General features: G+C 44.1%; 1 protein-coding gene across 7 annotated transcripts in view; it reads left to right on the forward strand.

The window, feature by feature from the left end:
* Positions 1-369: 369 nt before the first annotated feature.
* Positions 370-20098, forward strand: part of ERI3 (ERI1 exoribonuclease family member 3) — a 127127-nt gene continuing 107398 nt past the window's right edge. For 5 of the 7 annotated variants that reach the window (XM_029946173.1, XM_029946174.1, XM_029946177.1 and 2 more), the window contains exons 1-3: positions 454-811; positions 2836-2911; positions 14618-14895. In XM_029946173.1, the coding sequence (XP_029802033.1) occupies positions 677-811; positions 2836-2911; positions 14618-14895 (489 nt within the window). In that variant the 5' untranslated portion in view covers positions 454-676. The other 2 variants (XM_029946178.1, XM_029946179.1) reach the window with 2 other exon arrangements.

Raw genomic sequence — 20098 nt, forward strand, 5'->3', positions numbered from 1 at the left:
CTCAGAGTTTGGATCATAATAATGACTTGTTGAATGAACAAATCAGGAGGAGTTATCTAAATATAACACGTCATCTTATGAGCCTATACTCACCTCATGAATATATTGGGAGGTGGGAAAACGGAAATGGGGGATCTGGGTCGTTCTAGGCCTTAGAGGGTTTTCATTATTTAAAAAATTTCTTTCACAGCTCTTGAGTGAGCTTCCCCCTTCACTCTCTTCTGAGTACGTACAACCTGAAAACTACAAGTCCCATAAGATCGGACGCGGGGAGTCACCATCTTGACAGACCTTAGCACGCATGTCGGCGGGAGAGCATGCATTTGGGGAGAAGAATCCCCGCCCCACTACAGCTCATTGGTCGTAGAAGGAAGCGGCGGGCTCAGTGGTTGGCCACCGCGCCCGTCCGTCAGTCGCGTCGGCCGGGGTCAGAGTGCGCGGAGGTGAGTCGGTGTGTTGTGGACTCGTGGTGCTGGCTGCCGCTGTTGAGGCGGCCGGGAACGGGCGGTGGGGAGCGGGCGGAGCTGGCCTTGCCTCTGCCTGGCCGGCGCCGCAGTAGGCGCGGGCCGCGCCCGCCGCCGTAAATTGCCCTGAGCGCCTGCTGAGGCCGAGGGAGACGTCGGGGCCTGCACCTGGAGAGAGCCTGCCGCGCTGGCCCCGAGGAGGGGGCGTTGCCATGGCGACAGCCTCTCCCGCCGCTGACGGGGGGCGGGGGCGGCCCTGGGAAGGAGGGCTGGTCTCCTGGCCCCCTGCCCCTCCCCTTACTCTACCCTGGACTTGGATGGGTCCGAGTTGGGGGCAACACCCTGGGGTGGGTGATGCGGAGAGGCCCCCCAGATTGGGCCCTGGTTAATGCATGCGGGGCGAGGGTCGCGGCGCGCACAATTTGTGCAGCCTGGGGTACTGGCCCATGTACTCACCCTGGATTTACTGAGTAACGTTCGGGCTGAGAGGGAGCGGGGCAGGGCTTTGCAAGACTGACTGGGTGAGTTAATTAAGGGTGCTGACTTCTTACTTGGGATTACTAGGGAAGAGAAATAGATTTTACCACAGAGGCTAGAAACTCAGTAAAGAGGTGGTAGATAAAATAAGCCCATTCTTCCCTCTCCAGCACACACCCGGTCTTAGCACTTTACCTATTTGTAAATCAGTAGCAGTGGTAGTGGTGATGGTAGGAGTGAATAAGGGGCCTAACCTAGCTAGCTTTCTGTTTGCTTTTCCTGCAAATGTTCCAGCAACAGGTGTTTTCTTAAAACAAAAAAGCATGAACTTGGATTGGGGCTTGACTGCGAGTTCTTGCAAAATGTGACTGCTCATGGTTGACTTGGAAGGTGCTGAACGTGGCCCTTTATTGGGGGGTTTGGATTCTGCCCTTAGGGCTGGATTTTAGAAGTTAATAATGCCCATCATTGTCTCTGCTATGGGTCTCTGGCCACCTCTATGGTATTGGCTCTTATCAGACATTTTTTCATTCTCTGAGCCTAAGGGCAAAAAACCACGAATCCCATTGGTTAAAAACTATACACTATTTGCACTATGGTAGGTTGTGATTGGCTGCATTGATTCTTGATTGTAGCGTTTCTACCAGAAATTGGCTTCATCAAATTCTGCTTTATTCTGACTTTATCATACATGGCATGCCTTGTTTTAGAGGGTTCGTGCCTGGAGCTTAAGTATATTATACCTGAATCCCCTACCATTTAAAAGCCAATTTATAAACAGGGACTTGGAGTGTGACTCCACTAATGTGTGTGTCTGTGATCTTGGTTAGAAACCCACTTGGCTGCCTTTCCTCAGAGAGGTGGGGTGTGGGGGAAGGGAGCTGCTGGGAAGTGATTGATAAGGTTTCCTTTATGGATTCTGTGGTGCTTCACTGGAGCTCAGAGCACTTTGGCAACTTAAGCACTCCAAATTAAAAGCTCATTAACAATTCCTGCCCAAAGATCCTGTAAATAATCGGCTAGCTAGGTCCTAGAGCTTGGCTGAGAGCTCTCCTTCCAACTTGAAATTTCCAAATAAAAGTGCCTTTATTCCCTTTCATTTTGAAAAGCGTATTCTTTGTGGTCGGTTAAGTTGGTGAGTGGTCTTTCCCAGGGGATTTGAGTAGACTAAAGTCCTTAAATTGTAGAGTGGTAGACAGGAATAGATTGGTTCCAAACCTAAGTGTTTCTTTGTGCAAAGGGCTTGGCAGTTTACAGGAGCACCTCTGCAGCTTCTAGTCTTCTGAAAGACCTAAATTAGGTGATAAATATGATAAGTGTCCATTAGTGATTTGTCTTCGGGTTTGGTTACACTTTGAGTTTCTTAGGACTAGAGGTAGACCTGGAAGTGTCCTGCGAGTATTTAATGGTCTGTTTGGCCATTTGTAGTATGACCTGTGGGTTTGTGGCAACCAGTCCCTCCCCCAACCCTGGCTTCAGTTCCTCGGTTCTGAATATTATCAGCCTTACCAGTTACCCATCCTGGACTAGACTAGGATTCTGGTGTTATCGTGAGAGACACCACTTCATGGTCATCTTTCTCAGTCCAAGCTCAGATATTATAAATGTTCAGTGTTTCTAGGAGATAACCTCCTTAGGAAGAGAAGAATGCTACTAGAGAACATGAAATTCATCATTCCAAAAATATATGGTACTATATATATAGCTAATATATACTTCCAGAAGCTCTGTTCAGGCATTGTTCGTCCACATAGCTAACTTTTATCCCAAAGTAGTTTGAGCTTAGGGGCCTGAGATTTGGGCCCTTAAATTGTTTCAAACAGCAGCAGCCCCCTGGGGATTTGATCCTTTATACTGAAATAGACTTGTTGCAGAGATGTGTATTTATCCACAGCATTGGGGCTTTCCAGCTCTCACAGAACCTTCAGCATCCCCAGCTGGCAGTCTTGGCATCTTCGAAGTAAGGAGAGGTAAGAATCCTGTTGCATGCTCAAGTTAGCTTGACTTTCTTATGGTTATTTGGGTTTGGAGGATGAGGGGCTGGTGCTGCACATTGTATTTTTCTGTAGCTTTTTTTGATAGGACACCTTGTGCTCAAAGACTATTAAAATGTACCCAAAGTCTATAAAGTGGTGATAGTTGGAGGTGGGCTATCCAGAGTCTCAAGTTCTGTCATGATTCCTTTGTGGGCATTGCATGAATGCCTACTTTAGGTTCAGGAAGGTTGAACACAACCAGAACAGTCTTTCATCCTGAGAAATAGGCAGCTTAAGATAATAGAGAGGAACACATCCATTTGGCTTTTGGTAATGCATTTGACCAAGGGCTTTGGGACCTTGGTTTGATTTGGGTTGACAGTCATGCTTAGGTGGATGGTTAATCCCAGGCTATCCATTTTATAGGGATCAGAACCAACTAAAAAGGCAGCCTCTGATGATTGATATCCAGGATCTCAGAGCCTGTTTGTTCAACAGTGAAGGGCCAGGCACTTTGCTAAGTCCTGGAATTGTGATAAACAAGACAGCTGCTCTCTCTGATGTCACAGGGCTTACAAGTTCATGGGAGAGATAGATAGTAAAGAAGCAGTTCTGATACACTCTAGGAGGGTTATAATAGGGTAAGTTTAGGGGCTTTTGGAGTATTCAGAAGGGTCCTCAACCCAGACTTGTAGGCTCAGGAAAGGCTTCTCAGAGGAAGGAACCTCCTCATCTAGAATTAGATGAAGACATGAGGGACCAAGTGTGAAGGTCAGAGTTTCATTGGGTTTGAGAAACTGAATTTCAGAAACATAGCATACTCAGTGGGCAAGGAGTTGGAGAATATGAGAAATGAAGCAGGAAAAGTGAGCAGAGGCCAAGGCCTTTTAAGCTCTTAGGATTAGGTGATGGGTGAAGAAAAAGTTGGACCAAGTCAGCAAAAGACTAGGCTCTTTTTCTGTAAAGGACCAGATAGGAACTATTTAGCTTTCATGGGTCTCTGTCACAGCTGTTCAACTCCACTCAGCTCTCTTGTAACGGTATGAAAACAGCCATAGTATGAAAATGAATGAGTGTGGCTGTGTTCCAGTAAAACTTTATAAAAACAGGTGGCATCTGGATTTGGCCCATGGAACACAGTTTGCCAACACCTGGATTAGACTATCATAAGAACAGTAAGGCGCAATTAAAAAGTTTTAAGCTGTGGACTGATAATTAGATTTGTGTTTTACAACGTTTGCTCTGATTTCAGTGTTAATAACGGACTGAAGGGGATGATACTGAAGGCAGAGGATAATAAGGAGCCTCTGATAGTTACATGGGTAGCACTTTATATTTACCCCTTTGAGGCAGTATTTTGACACTTAAAAATTGAGTAAAACTGAATTTTTGCATAAGTACATACGGGTTCTCTTTATTAATTTCCTGGCCGTCAGCTAGAGTTTAAAGCATGTCTACCAAAGAATTTGTTGGCAATACCAGCTCCTATTTTACAGACTAGAAAAGATGTAGGAAGGGAAAGTAGGTGTAGAATGAACGAAAAGGTTGGGGAACTCATTTCTAATTCAAGAAGTAGGGAATAAATGGAGCTCTGGTAGGGATGTTGGTCTTAGGGCTCATAGCTTAATGTGAGTTGCTTTAAACTTTTTGAACTATACAAAAAAAAGAAGGACCCGTTTTCCTATGCTTTCTAGGGAATTACCCTCATTCTATTATATGTCCTACTCAGTCTTTCCTTTCCTTGCTTGTAGCAGACTGATGACCTTTTTATGTTTTGGGGACTGTCTCCCGGTTCAGGTGTGATGGTATATGCCAGGCACAGGAGCCAAATAAAATATCTGTTGAGTGTCTGACGAATTGTCTTTCTCCTTTTGCAAACCTACTTGCATTGCTAGAGGAAAACCTGTAGGTGTTTAGGTGACCTTGGGCAAGTGACTTACCTCTCTGAGCTTTACTTTCCTATCTGTACAATGAAAATAATGGGATTTAATAGGGTTGAAAAGGGATTTAATGAGATAATGTATGTAAAGTTCTTAGCACAGTGTTTTAATAACTTTTGTCACTAATAGTATTTAGCACAATTAATAATTTTTTTTAAAGTCCCACAATAGGGTGAGTTGGCCTTTCGTGTAGTATGCTTGGGGGCCTCACATTTGTCATTAAGACCATATGATAGAAGCATAACCACTGGTGGTGGCAGCCAGTAGACAGGAGGAAGTTATAATTAATACAAGGGGCCACTCTTCATAATGGAAAATGTTCAGACATCAGGAGTCCAGAAAAATCAGAACTTTCTTCAGAGTAGACCTTAGCCCCAGTACTATCAGTGAAGTGAACTGAATGAACAGCTACCTGAAAGAAATTCATTAAAGTGTGACCAGTCATTTCTCCCATTTGGTAAGGGTCATTTATTAGTGTTTCCACCCTTGTGGCCCTACATGTTCATAATGTGTGTCTTAGAATGAATCAGGTGGTCAGTATTATTGTCCCTGCTACCCATGTGAGGAAACTGAGGCCTGTGAAGGTTAAGTGTGTTGCCCAAGGTCATGCTATAAGGTAATGTCAGAGCTAGTGCAGATTTGCCTCCAGATAAAATTGTGTTAGTTTATTGCTGTGATTTCTCTTCTTCGAGTGAGAGATATGTAGTCATTGCAGAACTGTAAACTGATGCATGCTTTGTCCAGATGTGCTAGGAATGATTTGGGTCCCACTTTATCCTCTTGGTTCTGTTGGGTTTTAATTGATGATTGCTTAGACCAGGGAAGCAGATTCCCTTTGGGTCATTGTTTTTAGCCCCTCCCACTTTGGGGACATTCTTGGGGGAGCCTTGGGTTACAAGAGATTGCTTTGATATGTTCAAAATTGTGCCTTGTGCCCCACAGCTACAGGTAAAATCAAAAGGCAGATAATTTATGGGAGTGTCAGAGCTGGCCGCTGGCACCTCAGGAGGCCATTAGTATGCCTGTTCAGACCCTCTGTGTCCTTGCAATTGATTCCTCTTTGCATGAGCTTGATTTGGGAAGCTGTAGATCTGTGGGTAGTGATTGGATGTGACAGTCCAAACACCGGTCCCTAAATTAATCCTTTTAATAGTATTCCAGCACCAAGGCAATGTGGTGTCTCTCTCTGTCTTTAACTGGGGAGGACAGAATAGGTTGGGCTAGGAAGAAGGAGAAAGAGAGGAAAACGAAGCTTTGCTTGGGGCTTCGGGTCTGCTTTATTGCAACATGTTCTGATTCCAGAGCAGCTGACACATTTGGGCATATTCATTCAACAAACATTGATTCACACTAACTTTGTGCCTGGTCCTGTACTGGGTGCTAGGAATACAGAAATAAGTAAGAGGTGGTCCTTGCCCTAAGGATCTGTGTCTGTCTCTGTGTTTCTTAGAGGTTTTTTTTTTTAAGTTTATTTATTTATTTTAAGAGAGCATGCGTGCACGCGAGCGCGCACACAAGCGGGAAAAGCAGCACGCAAGAGCGAGGAGGAGACACAGAATCTGAAACAGGCTCCAGGCTCCGAGCTGTCAGCTCAGAACCGGACTCGGGGCTCAAACGCACCAACTGTGAGATCATTACCTGAGTCGAAGTTAGACACTTATCTGACTGAGCCACCCAGGTGCCCCATTTCTTAGAGTTTTTAAGTTCATGAACTATTTAAATGAAAAAAAAATCTTATGCTTTTCTTTAATGCTACTTGAAATTTCAAAATGCATTAAAGTGTCTGACAAGAAACAAGTCAAAGAAATTATGCTTTTTTACATGCACATGCACACACACACACACACACACACACACACACACACCCCTATACCTGTGATCTTACAACCTTCTCACCTAACTCTCCGAAAATTATAGTAAGAGAAATAGATTAACTAAACTTTTACAATAAGTGAAAAAAAAGTTATGAAATAGGAGTAGGATGTGTTACTGTATCACATTTAAGCAGTTAGCTTTCTGATGGAGTGTCAGAGAAAGCTACGAAAAGGGAGTTTTGGGCTGCATTTTGAAGAAAGAGCAATAATTTGCCTGGTGAAAATGAAAGTAACATTCCAAAGCAGGGAAAGCAGCATTTGCCAAGGCACAGATTTATAAAAGGAAACATCACATCTGAGGACCTAAGCAAGTTCTGGTTGTCACCCTGCCCCTGCCAGTTCCTCTGCTCCTCTGGAATTGTGTTTGAGAAGATGCTTTTGAGTTTCTTGTGCTGCAGTTTTAATCCAAGGCACCACTTCCTGTTTTTGCTTTTTGTACCCAAGGCTGCAATTTGTTTTTACATGTTAAAATGTAATACATGTATTATGAAAACAAATTTTGATGATTTGGACAGACTTGATCATTGCTTATGGTTGAGTTACTTTTAGTTAAAGTCACATCTTACCTCAAAGGAAAAACTGAAGTTGATATGCATTTTTAGCCCTTTGGCTGATCTGGGATTCAGTGAAGTAGGGAATATGGGCCATCAAACATGGGAGAGGAGAATAGGGCCCTGAAGAGCTGTGTGCCTCTGAGGCTTAGTTTTCTTGTAAGTTAGATGGGAATGCTGTTCCCCACTTTGCCTGGGAGTTGGGAGGGCTGAATGACATGAAATATGTAAGTGACTAATACAGGGCCTGGCTTATAATAGATTTTTCAGAAAATCCTGTTTCCGTTTCCTCTTTCTCGTGCCTTAACAATATCAGCACCCCTCTATTGAGCACTTTCAAAAAAAAAAAAAACCAAAGTGCTTTATATACCTTGTGTGGTTGAACTGAACCCCAAAGAGATAGGTATCATTATTCATTATTACAGTTATTGTTATTAAGAATGTGTGGTGGAGAGGTAGCTGGTTGGCTTAGTTGGTAGAGTATGCAACTCTTGATCTTGGAGTCATGAGTTTGAACCCGATATCGGGTGTGGAGCCTACTTAAAAAAACAAACCAGAATGTGTAGTAGAGTCAGAATTTCAACCTAGACTTGTGTAATTCCGGTGTTTAAACAATTGGGCAGTGGACTCCTTGTTTCTCTACCCCTGTTTGGGAGCAGGGTATGGGAGGGTCTGGGGTCAGATGCTGTCTATAAGTGTGGGAAGTGCTTAAAGGGATCTGAGTACCACACTTTGCCCTTCCTCCATTTCTATCCTATTTATGGTGTTTTAGGAGATAAACCTTTGCCCCTCTCATGTGGAATGGATATCACAACGGACTTGTAGTACTTTGCAAAGAGCTGTTTCCCAGCTTTGGCTCCCTGAAGGAGTTTGCCCAAACTACTGGGTATAGCTGGTAAGTTAGCAAACAGCAGGCAAATAAGTCACTTCTTTTTATGTGCTACCTTGAGCTGTGGAGACAGCTAATTGAAGAGGAGAGTAAGCCACTGTGGCCTGTGATGTTGCCATCAGAATTTGGTGTGCCTGAAGGTCTTTAGTGACTATAGCTCTCCTGTTAATTTGGGGTTAGCAGCTGCTTCTGAGGTTGGGAATGCTCTCCCCAGCCCTGCCTTGGAGCAGAAGCAACTGTAGCTACAGGCAAGGGAGTGGCAGTTTGTAGAGAAGAGGAGAGTGTTTTGTTGAGATGAGGACCTAACTACAGTTCCTGCTTCCATTCCACTTTGGTGCCATCAGAAGTCATGTAGAGGTTCCGAGGCATGTCAAGCTTTGTTCTGCCTCAACCTCTAGCTTTCAGCAGACTAGACCAAGCCCTCAAGCCTCTGGCCTCCACTGTGAGACTGCAGAGAAGCTTGGGGGGGGGGGGCAGTGAGGCCCGCTCCTTGCGTTGGGGCACTGGTCTGAAACCCTGGTGTGGGAGTTGGGAGCCCTGTGTCCTGTCGTTGCTTGCCGTGTGAGTCTCGGGCAGCCCTTTTCTCTTCCTGCGGCTCATTTTCCTTGGGTGGCTGTACTGTGTCTCCCCTCAGGTTTTCTTTCACCTTTGACAATCTTGTGATTTTCACCGGAAGTGCTTTGGCAGCAAGGATGCATTCATTAGATTGAAGATTATGACTTTTGATTATGAGTTTATTTAGATTTTTCCCAGGCTATTTTTAGCTGCCTAGTACAGAGCCTGTGACTGAGCCAGTTCCAGACAGGTATTACTGTGTTTTCTGTTGAGGCCTCTGTGACTCAGGTGCCTGAGCACTTAGGATACTATAGTCAGATTGGGACAGGGACTTACCCTAGGACAGGGAACTGGGTAAGTACACCTGTTTCAGGTGCTTGTAGTCAGCTGGCCTCAGAGTTTGCATCTAGTGCCTTACAGTTTCTCTGGAATATACTCTTGCCTCCCAGTCTGGTTTTTGATGGAATGGCTTGAATTCAGGGAGAATATAAGCCTATATATACCCTCCCCAGAGATTCCAAAGTACAGCTGACCCTTGAACAACACAGGTTTGAACTGCACAGATCCATTTAACAGGTAGATTTTTCCCCCCATAAATATGGTACAGTACTGTAAATATATGTAAATATATTTTCTCTTCCTTACAATTTTCTTAACATTTTTTTCTATCTTTATTGTAAGAATACCATGTAGAATACATATATAAAATATGCATTAGTCAACTGTTTATGTTATTGGTACGGCTTCTGGTCAGCTACTCTTCATAGCTAAGGTTTTGGAGATTCAGAAGTTATAGGCAGATTTTCCAGTCCTTGGGGGTGAGGGATTCAGTGCCCCCGTCCCCTGTATTGTTCAAAGGTCAACTGTATTCACAGTTAGGGAGATGGGGTGGGAGTAGACCCCATATTTCATGATGGCCTTCTCTACTTTCCTATCCCCCAGGTTCCTGTAGCCTATGTATGTGGATGTTAAAGGATGGGCCCCCTCCCCTTACTCTCTTCCCCCCTCAGTAATGGAAGGCTATAAAATGTCTATTTACCCAAGACACCAGAATGACTCCTCTGTGGTTCCACTAATCTGGTGATTTGGTACTTCTCTGGTCTCTCAGGTAAATACAGATTGAGGCTTTTTATAAAGGCATATTATTTCCCTCATTAAATGTGTGTTTTGGCACATGCGTTATTTACCTGACCGACAGTAATGGCTGCAGAGGAGCCGTTGGTGTCTGTTGTGTAAATACTCTGCACAGAGACCATCCTCCAGGGGCTGTGGCGCAGGCCTGTTTCTCCAAATCGGGCTGGCCCCATGGCAGTCCCTTTTTACCACTGTCCTGTCCCCATTGGGGGCTGGTCCTTTCATTTTGAGGAGGGAGTCATTTATTATCCTTCTTGCCATAGGCTACTTAGTACCTTTATTGCTAGGAGAAGAAAAAGGGTGTCTGAAAATAAATGTGTATAAATCTTGGTCTCTTTGATGAAAGGTAGTATGAAATACATAGAATCATAAGCTGATCCTTTTGAGTTCTGCCCTTTGACTGGATACTCAAAGTCCCAATTGATGATACAAGTTAATAGGCTCATAGCCTACAAATTTGTGACTAAAGTATTAAGACAGCAATAGGAAAGGGGAATCCAGATGCCAGAGGGCGCTAGGCAGGTGGGATGCCCCTGCAGGATGTGCATGGTTGTTTCCTAAGGAGGTTCTAATGGTGGCAGGAGTGCCCAGTGAGGGGCCACTGAGTGGGTGCTCTTGCTATGGAGACCTGGTACATTAAGGGCTGGCTTTTGCTAGCCTCCCTGCCAAAAGAGAGCACACAGCCTGCCCTCCATGGGCAATGTGGAGAGATTGCACCCTCACCCTGTTCTCTCTCTCCCTTTTAAACCACATTGCAGCATATAGACTAAGAAAAGCATTTTTTAAAAGTTTGAAATAGGCCAAATTTACATAAAAGTTGGAGTTACAGTACAAAGAATTTTCTGTGGAACTATTTGACAGTTAACGCTGACCTAATGCCCCATCACCCTGAATACTTTGGGTGTGTTTCCTACGTGCAAGGACATTTTCTTACCTAACCACGATACAACCAGCAAAACCAGGAAATTAATATTGGTACCTTGCCTCCTTCTAAGTGTCAGACCCCATTAGAGTTTGCCAACTGTTTCTGTAAAGTTCTTTTGTAGCAGAATGATCCAGTACAGAATGTGCATTGCATTTAGTTACAAAGTCCCTTTAATCTCCTTTAGACTTTGCTTTGTAAAAGTTTCTTTACATTCATGACCTTGATACTTTTGAAGATTACAGATTATTGTGTAGACTGCCCCTCAATTGGAGTTTATTGGATATTTTCTCATGATTAGACTTAGATTATGCGTCTTTGACAGCAATATCATGAAATAGTGCTTCCTTCTCATTGCATCGGATCATGTGGTGCATGGTTTTCACTTATCCCATTCTTATAATGTTCATTTTGATCACTTGATTAAGGTGATGTCTGCCCGGTTTCTCCATTTATACTTCCTGTTATGATTAATAAGCATTTTGTGAGGAAATAGTTTGAAACTATGTGAATATCCCTTATCAAACTTTAGCTAGTTAATTCGTTAAATGAGTTGTGTTTTATAGACTCATGGTTTCCTTTATCATTCAGTGCAATATAATCTGTTAATACCATTATTCATTTGCCAGTGGGAACCCCTTCAAGCTGGCTTCTGCACCCTTTTGATAAGTTCCGATCATGCTTTGAGCATTTCCTTGCTTTCTGGCTCTAAAACAAGATGTTCCAGACTCATCCTGTACTTTCCCCTGCCCCAGAATCAACCATTTCTCCAAAGAGCTCTGGTTCTTCCACTGAAGAATGTCCTTTGGAAGGCAACTGCATGCTAGGTGTGCTCATTGCTGCTGGAGTGTTGCTGCTCCCTGGCCCTTTAGTAGACAGAGCTAAAAAAAATATATATGTGTGTGTGTATTTATATATTCACACTCATACTTACATTTATCTTTATATATCGTATATATCTGAAACCATGAGTTCACACTGTTGCGTTCAATTTCAATTTGACACGTTGGATTTTTTCCCTTTCCCTAGTTAAATTATATCCTTTAACAATGAGAAACCTGGTTTTCATTACCCTTAGTATACATCCTTCTTTGATCAATCCCTCTGTATGTAACCAATCTCCCATTGTTGCCATTGCTCTTTCCCTCTCTTGACTGCCTCTTTTACCCTGCCCATGACTCCCTGCATCAGACTTGCCACAATCCCCCCACCCCCTGTCATGCCCTCCACACCCCACATGGGCGCGGACATGCTACATCATACCTTCCTGCCTCTGTATAGTTGCCTTCCTTATTCTGCTTGGGCTCTGATACCCTCCACTCTCACCTCCCACCCCCAGCCTCTTCTGTTCCTCCACTTCAACTTGTAGATACCTATCTTCCTCTGCCACAACTAATGGCTCTAATTAGTTAATTTTTCAGGAAAGGAAGAGGAAGAGCTGCCCTTCGTTTCTTGACTCAAGTTGGACTTGGGTTTTAGAGGTAAAGGAAGTATGGAATCCAGTAATTACTGACATATGGAGGCCTCGTCTCCTATTGTCTATTCTCAAGACTTGCTACAAGAAAAACTTTTTGATGTGGGTGAAGTCAGGTGAGAAGGCAAGATGTGCAGGCAAGAGGCATTTGGTCAGCAGCGTGTTGTTCGTGGAAGGGATAGGACACATACAGTATGCTATATGGGAGGTCTAGAGCATCCTGGGCATGCAGGAGATTTCCATGTTACTCTCAGAGATTTGCTTATGCATTAATTGGATTTATAGGACCCAAGTATGGGGATCTGGGCTTGGCCAGGTGGGCATAGCTCAATAGAGTGGTAACTCTAGCGGTAACTACTACTTACTAGTAGTAATACTAGTAAGTTTACCTGTCCTTTCATTTCATTCTCACTTAAGGAGTAAGAGCTATTATATTTGTCATTTTACAGGTGAGGGTTTGAAGAACAGAGCTTGCCCAAGTGGCTAAGCCAGGATTCAAACCTGGAAGCCCTACTTTTAATCATGATGCTTAATTGCCGATAGTATTTGGCAAATGGCATCTGGCTGACTGTCTATACTACATACAATATATATACATATTGACAGACATTAGAACTCTTGAAAGTCCTTATCCCCAGTCTGACTTCAAGGGGTTAGAGAAGAGTTCTGAGGCCCTGAGGGACTTTGGATCCAAACTCTAATGGGAAATCTGAGGAGACTAGTGTCTCCCATCTCAGCAAGGCTCCCAGTACTGTTCAGGGTAGGTGATGTGAAATTATTTTGGATTCTGGCTTTCAGAGGGATATTGGCCTCTTTTCCTTTCTGTAGTGACATCCAAGCTCGCCTTTGTCTACCCTGAGCTGAGGAGTTTAGACTGTGTTTTTGAAATGCTGTAAAGCCATGGTGAAAGCAAGCGTTGTGCTCTGTAGGATCCACGAAGAACTTAAAATACGTTTTAGTCTTAGCTCCTCTGAATCCTCGTGGAATCTCACTGCATGGTTGGGGACATTGAGGACCCACACTAGCATGTCTCGTAAATATGCAGGCAAGTTACTGCAGGTCATTCAGTGAGTCAGGGGAGAGCCAGGAAGAGGAGCGATACTTGGCATTGTCCAGGTCCACTCACGTAGTGATGACCTCGTTGCTTCTGAGTGTGCTCTGGACTTCACAGGCTACTGCCCCCTCAACCCTGCAGGAGGGGGCCAGTGCCCATTTGTAGCCTATCAGAGGCAAGCTTTTGGCTCTATTAGAATGGGGCTTCTGAAGGCATACACTGGCCATTTCTGCATTGGCAGTGAGATTTCCTGTTTGATTTTGAGGATTAAAGTTGAGGGAATTTGAATGTTGGGTGTAAGAGGGGTAAAGAACACAAAATTTCCGCTTTGTTCCCTCTTTTTTTTTTTTTAAAGGAAGTTTGAGTTATTTGTGAGTAAAACTTAGGCTTTGATTTTTATTTTTAGTTAACCCTCTAAGGAACAGACCTTCTGCAAATTTTAAGGGAAAACTTGAAAAGTGATTTGGATTTTTTTTTTTTTGCACATGTTCACTCAGAAAACTTTACTAGACTTTTTTTTTTTTAGCAGTGCTCCCATTACTGCCACATCTGGGTTTTCTCTTTTTCTTCCCTATTTAAAAAAAAAAATCCCACAGTCCTTCAGGGCCTCTAGTAGTGAGTACGGCTAAAGGCAGCAAATGGGAAGGCCTGAGGCTGCTGCCAGCTGTGCTTTCCAGGTGTCACGCATTCCCCCAGGGTGCCACTTACTGGTGTGGGGGCTGGGGAGTCACCAGCAACCTCCCCTGTGATTGGCTGTGTTCCATTTCACCTTGGGAGAAGGGAGGAGGATATGTGGAGATGTGAGAGACACACTGGAAGGCCAGGGGCAAATGGTTTGTAAGGGAGCTGAGGAGAGAATCTTGGGCATTTTCCACTGTTTGTCTGAGTCTCTTTAGCTCCCCAGACTGTGCAGCTGGGTCACCTCATGTTACTTTGGGAACCTTAGCTCTATGTTAACTGTTGCCACCTGAGAAATGACCACAGAATTTTTCTCTCTTCTCTCTTTTGAACTTTAGAGCTCCATTTAAAGATGAAGGCCAGCGTTGCAGGTTGTTTTGAGAATGATCTTGGAGACTCAGAGCTGTCATAATGCTGCAGCGGCCAGTATTAGGGTCTTGAACTTAAGTAATAAATACTGTTGATTTAGAAAAGGGGCCCAGAAACACTGGGGACTGGTTCATGGTGTGTGATTATTCCTGAAGACCAGGTGGAACAGGGCCACAGTGGGAGGGGAGTAACCCAGGCTCTTTGTTCTTTTTTTTTCTTTTTCTTCTTCTTTTTTTTTTTTTAAACTTTCCTCCCCTAAGTTTTAGATGCTTCTGGATGTTCAATGCTAGCACCTTTACAGACTGGAGCAGCTCGATTTTCTTCATATTTACTTTCAAGAGCAAGAAAAGTGCTGGGCTCCCACTTATTTTCTCCTTGTGGTGTTCCGGAGTTCTGCTCCATATCCACCAGAAAACTGGCGGCCCACGGCTTTGGCGCATCCATGGCGGCAATGGTGCCCTTCCCTCCCCAGAGGTATCACTACTTTTTAGTGCTGGACTTTGAGGCCACGTGTGACAAGCCGCAGATTCATCCTCAGGTAACTGTTGCATCATTGCTTCAGAAAAGGTGGGGTGGGCAAGGAGGGAGGGAGGATAGTCTTGCTTTCTGGGTTCCAGAGGAACTTTCTCATGTCCTCCTGGCTTTTAGCTACTCATCTGGAGTTCCTGCCGGGGAAGCCAGACTTGGTTCAGGCATGCTAGGGTACGGTAGACCTGAGAAGTCTCTGGAGGGAACTGGGCATATTGTTTCTCTGTTCTCAGCCTTTGGGAATCAAAATATTTCCTTCGGTCCCGTCCTTCCTCTCTCCTTTCCCTTCCCTCCTTCCTTCTCCTGCTATTGCTGAATGTTCTTTTAAGGAATACTGTGGTAGTCAGCCTCTAAGGTGGCACCCGATAATCTTTGCCTCCTGATATTCATACCCTTTGGTAGTTTCTCTCCCACACTGAATCAGAGTTAGCCTTGTGTAACCAATAGAACATAGAGGGAAAGACATTGTGTGATTCTGAGGCCAAGCCATAAAAAGCACTGTAGTTCGCCTTGCTCTTTTGGATCACTTGCTCTGGAGGAAGCCAGCTGCCATGCTTTGAGGACTCTCAAACAGGCTATGGAGAGGGGTGTGTGTACAGGAACTGAGGTTCTTAGCTAAAAACCAGCACCAGGTTGCCATTTGTATGTCTTGGTGCTGTCTTGGAAGTGAATCCGCCAGCCCCAGTGGACATCTGACTTCAACCTCAGGAGAGACCCTGGGCCAGGCTGGTCAGCTGAACCACTCCTGAACTCTTGGCTTGCAGAATCTGTGAGAGATAAGAAATGATTAGTGATGTTTTGAACCACTGAGTTTGGAGATGATGTGTTTTGCAGCATTAGATAACCTGAAGAAGTACAACTGTTGGTCTATTAGAAAGCAAAATTTCTTTGCTTCCTTTCTTTTCTTAGTCATCAACTGTGTTCAGAGACTTTTTACAAACTTTTAAGGAAGTGCTACTAGGAAGCTTGGTTTAGCAGCAGAGACGCAACTGTGCTTGCTGTTTGTTTTGGGGGGATGATTGGGAGCTGATGTGGCAGTTCATTGTAGTGTGGGGGCCTTGCGTATGCCCGGCTCTAGGATTGTAGCTCTTCCCTGTGGGGCTGGGCTATCAGGTGAGTGATTTTGGAATGCTTTGACGTGTTAGTCTGGGAAAAGCTTTCAGTGGTAGGGTGGAGAGGGAAAGGGAACTTAGCGTCAGGCACTCTGGAGGCTGGAGGAGTGGGGTCCACTTAAAGATACTGGGTTCATTTCTCTCATGGTTGGTTTTTTTTTTCCAATGAAGAGGTTCTATCTTTAGAATAATAGATTATTTTCCATAAAGCAGATGCCACCACCCTTTTACCTTCCCCTTTCTCTCTCCTCTTTCCTATTCTCCCATCACGCAGTGGTCTGTCTTGGGGAGGATTGGAATCAGGCCTGTGGAGGCTTGGGAAGACAGGAGCAGGATGAGGACAATGTCCGAGGGAAGGAACTTTGTATAAAAGCGAAGGCATATGGTTTGTGTGCTACCTGAGGCACCCTTAACTGTCTTAGGCTCTTGCTCCTGCCCTGCTGTGGAGTCGTCTCTCTGCCTCCCAAAGCTATTGGAGATTTTGTGGTGGGTGTGTGTGCCTGGGTGATGGGGTGGGAATTTGGGTTATATAGATTCTCTCAGGTTAGGAATCAGGATCCATATCCTAATATACCATATAATTTCCCTTACTGATGTAGATTCCAATTATTCCTAGTGCGAGGGGAGTCTAAAATTGAAGCCATCCCTATTGCGTATGATTCGTCCCTTTTCGGAACTCTCCTGATCACTTGGCACCTCCTTTCTGGCTTTTTCTACATTCTGCTTTCTGGCACATGCCTATGTATATTTATTTATGAACTTTTCAGTTAGATTATAAGCTCAGATAATTATGTAGCTCTGTTCTCTTGTCCTACAGAGGGTCCTGTCAATATTGCTGAAGGTGAAGACTGATTCATGCCTGAATTTGGTCTGTCAGTGTCACCTTTCATCTCTCTTTCAAGGACATTCTTCTATTTACTTATTTCTTGCAATGCTGAAGATACAGTGCAATAAAGATTTAAATCCCTCATATCACCAACTTCCCACCCAGACTTAGGCACCACGGCCTTCCTGACCTAGGCTGAGGTAGGACTTCATGCCGTTTACCAGGATCTGGGCCTGATTAAAGATTATCTCCAGAATCAATGAACCCTGATGATGTGATTCCAAGGGCACTTAAAGAATTGGCTGCCCTGGTTCATTATTAGAAAGCATTAGCTGTTGCTTCAGAGAACTCAGGAAGAAGCATTTGCTGTCTTGCTTATCTTTAAAAGGGGAATACGAATGATCTTGGAAATTATAGACCTGTTAGTTTACTGTGATTCCAGAGAAGATACTTGACCTGATCGTCAGATAATCAATCAGCAAACAGCTAGAAGAGCATAGGGTACTGAGTAATAACTTACATGCGTTTGCGAAGAAGAGCAAATCCTGTCAGATCAATCTAACTTGTTGCTGTGACATAGTGATGGATTTGAGTGGATCTGGGGTAGGTGATAAATGTAATGCATCTCTACTTCATTAAGCCTCCACAATGCTGTGATCAACAGGTAGGAAGGTGAGTTTGGGGCCAGGCAGCTCTGTTGGACTACCCATTGGACCATTCTCAGGAAAGGAATGGGTAGTTCAGAAGTGATTTGAGACAGAAGTGATTTGTGGCAGCTTAGAGCCTCTCTCTCTCTCTCTCTCTCTTTAAAAAGAAAAAAATCTTCCATAAAGTTTGCAGGTAGCAGGATCCTGACAGGATTCAGAGGAATTTTGAAAGATGCAGTGGAGAAGGTGACAGTCCCACATAGGACAGCATCCTTCTACTCAGGTCATCCTTCCATTGAAGTCGTCATAGGAGCCTCTGTACTGTTCAGGTCTTTCAGTCAGCAGGGGCAGGGGAGAAGTTGGAAAAGCTCAGTATAAGAGGGAAAAAATCATTAGGGGCACAAAAATAGGACTTAGAAAAGAAATTGAATATGGTTTTAGTGACTGATTTCTTGTCCAGACCAAATAAATCCACCATCTGGGAAGTAGATGTTCCAAGGAGTATAATAATTACTTGCTCCTCATTTGAATAAGGATAAAAAAAGAAATCAATTTATTTATTTTTTGTTTGCTTTTAAATGTTAACTTATTTTGAGAGAGAGAGAAAGTGAGTGAGCATAAGTTGGGGAGAGACAGAGAGAGAGGGGGAGAAAGAATCCCAAGTAGGCTCCACTCACTCTGTTAGCGCTGAACTGACCCAGTGCAGTGCGGGGCTTGATCCCACAAACTATAAGATCACAACCCGAGCTGAAATCAAGAGTTGGTTGCTCAACCACCTGAGCCACCCAGGTGCCCCAAAAAAGAAATACATTAAAATAAACAGGAAAGATTGAGATTTGGGATGAGAATAAAAATGAACTATTAAAACAAACAGGAAAATGACTAGAAGATGGGCTGCAAGTTGAATCATCCCTCTCTGGTGCTCTCTCAGAATGGGCTACCCACTTGGCAGAGATGCTTTATGGGCAAGGTGTGCATGCCTCCTGGGGATGGGCTTGGGGCTGAGGCAGATCCATCCCAGCTCTCCTCCTACCTGGCTCCCAGTTGCTTTTAGTACTCGAGACCTCTGCGTTGTACATTTCTGATCCTCATGGGAGTGTGCCATCCCATAAGGCAGAAACAAGTTTGGGGCCAGGATCTTTCTGGATGCTTGGCATGGGGTTCATTTTTCTGATCTGTCTCTGGTTCAGAAGTCCCTGAATCAGCTTATTGGGGTTATCCTAAAGGAATGGCACTGTGAAAACTAACAACTGTAAGCTCTGTTATACTTGGATGAGTAACATCATTGGTTATAAACATGGTAAAACATCTGGTATTTTCCACTTATCATTTTTGCTGTTTATTCTTGTACTCTGTTCAGCTAGGTGAAACTGGAGTGGTCCATTTGCCCGTAAAAGACTTCACTTTCTGGTTTTTACACTCTTTATGCTTTGATTCAGATTAACATGATAGATATTGGCTGAAAATGAAACTTTTCATTTGAAAACATTTCTTCACTTAAATGTTAATTTAGGTGGTTTAAATTGCTTTAGAGACTCTAAATTTGAGAAATATAATTCCTTTTTTTGCTTTAGGAATTGTTTCCTGATAAGGAAGTGGGTTTTTATCTGGTTTAGGAGAATCCTGACTCCTTTGTCCTGGCTAGCAGGAGTTCATATTGCTCATTTTGGTGTGGATATGCATGAAATAATGGTGGTTGTGACCCTAAGGCCTAGGAAGCAGCCTGAAAGCTTTGGTGGGATCTTTAATTGTCCATCTTTAACCTGGGGGCAAGTTCTCTCACCACCTCAGTATTTAGAAAGGAACAAAAGCAAAGGTAAGTGAGGACAATGAGGTATAGGCCACAGCACCAGGAGAGAAGGAAGTAACCTCAGCTCTCCAGCTGGCCAAGGAGAGGGCAGCCCAGCTCTCCTTGTCTGGGGAGCTGAGTCCTGGCTGCTGCCTGCCCTGCCTCCCTGAGCCCCCTCTGGCCGGCCATCAGGCTCCGGAGTGTAGTCTTTTTTCTCACTGATCTGCAGCAGCCCTGCCGACTGTTTTCCTTCTCATCTGTATTCAAGTGCCCATAACTTGGGAGAAAAATGACCTTTGGGGTCGAGGTTTTCTAGTGTTTGGTCTTTGTCCATAGGGCCTTTTTGTTTTTTTGTTGTTTTTTTTTTAAGGAAACCTTGAAGAAACTCCATCTGCATTTTGAGTTAGAACTCTGAGTAAAGGAGTCTCTTTTTTTTATAGAAAATTGTCCAGATGCTGGGTTATTTGGGGAGGGGAGGGTGGGGGGAGGTTAATAGTGACAGGAGAAGGAATAATATAAAAGAGAGGCATTTGGAGGATTTCAGTATGACTTAGAGCCGGTACATAATTATTAGTCCTTTGTGAGAGAGACATTTTGGAAAACTTTACAGGAAATTGGTTAAGATCCCTACAAATCAAACTATATTGATTCCCTTCTTCTTTATTCAGGGCTGAGAGGCAGGACCCCCCCCCCCCCATCCAGTATGCACACATGCATACCGCTCTTACTGTGTGCCACCTTTCTCTCTGCTCTTGGTTCCTGCACATTCCCAAGTGGACAGAAAGGCAGTTCCCTAGAGAAAGAACCCACCCTTCCCTCCCCATTCACTTGTCCTAGTC

The sequence above is a fragment of the Suricata suricatta genome, chromosome 8, assembly GCF_006229205.1.
Source record: "Suricata suricatta isolate VVHF042 chromosome 8, meerkat_22Aug2017_6uvM2_HiC, whole genome shotgun sequence".
Lineage (NCBI taxonomy): Eukaryota > Metazoa > Chordata > Mammalia > Carnivora > Herpestidae > Suricata > Suricata suricatta.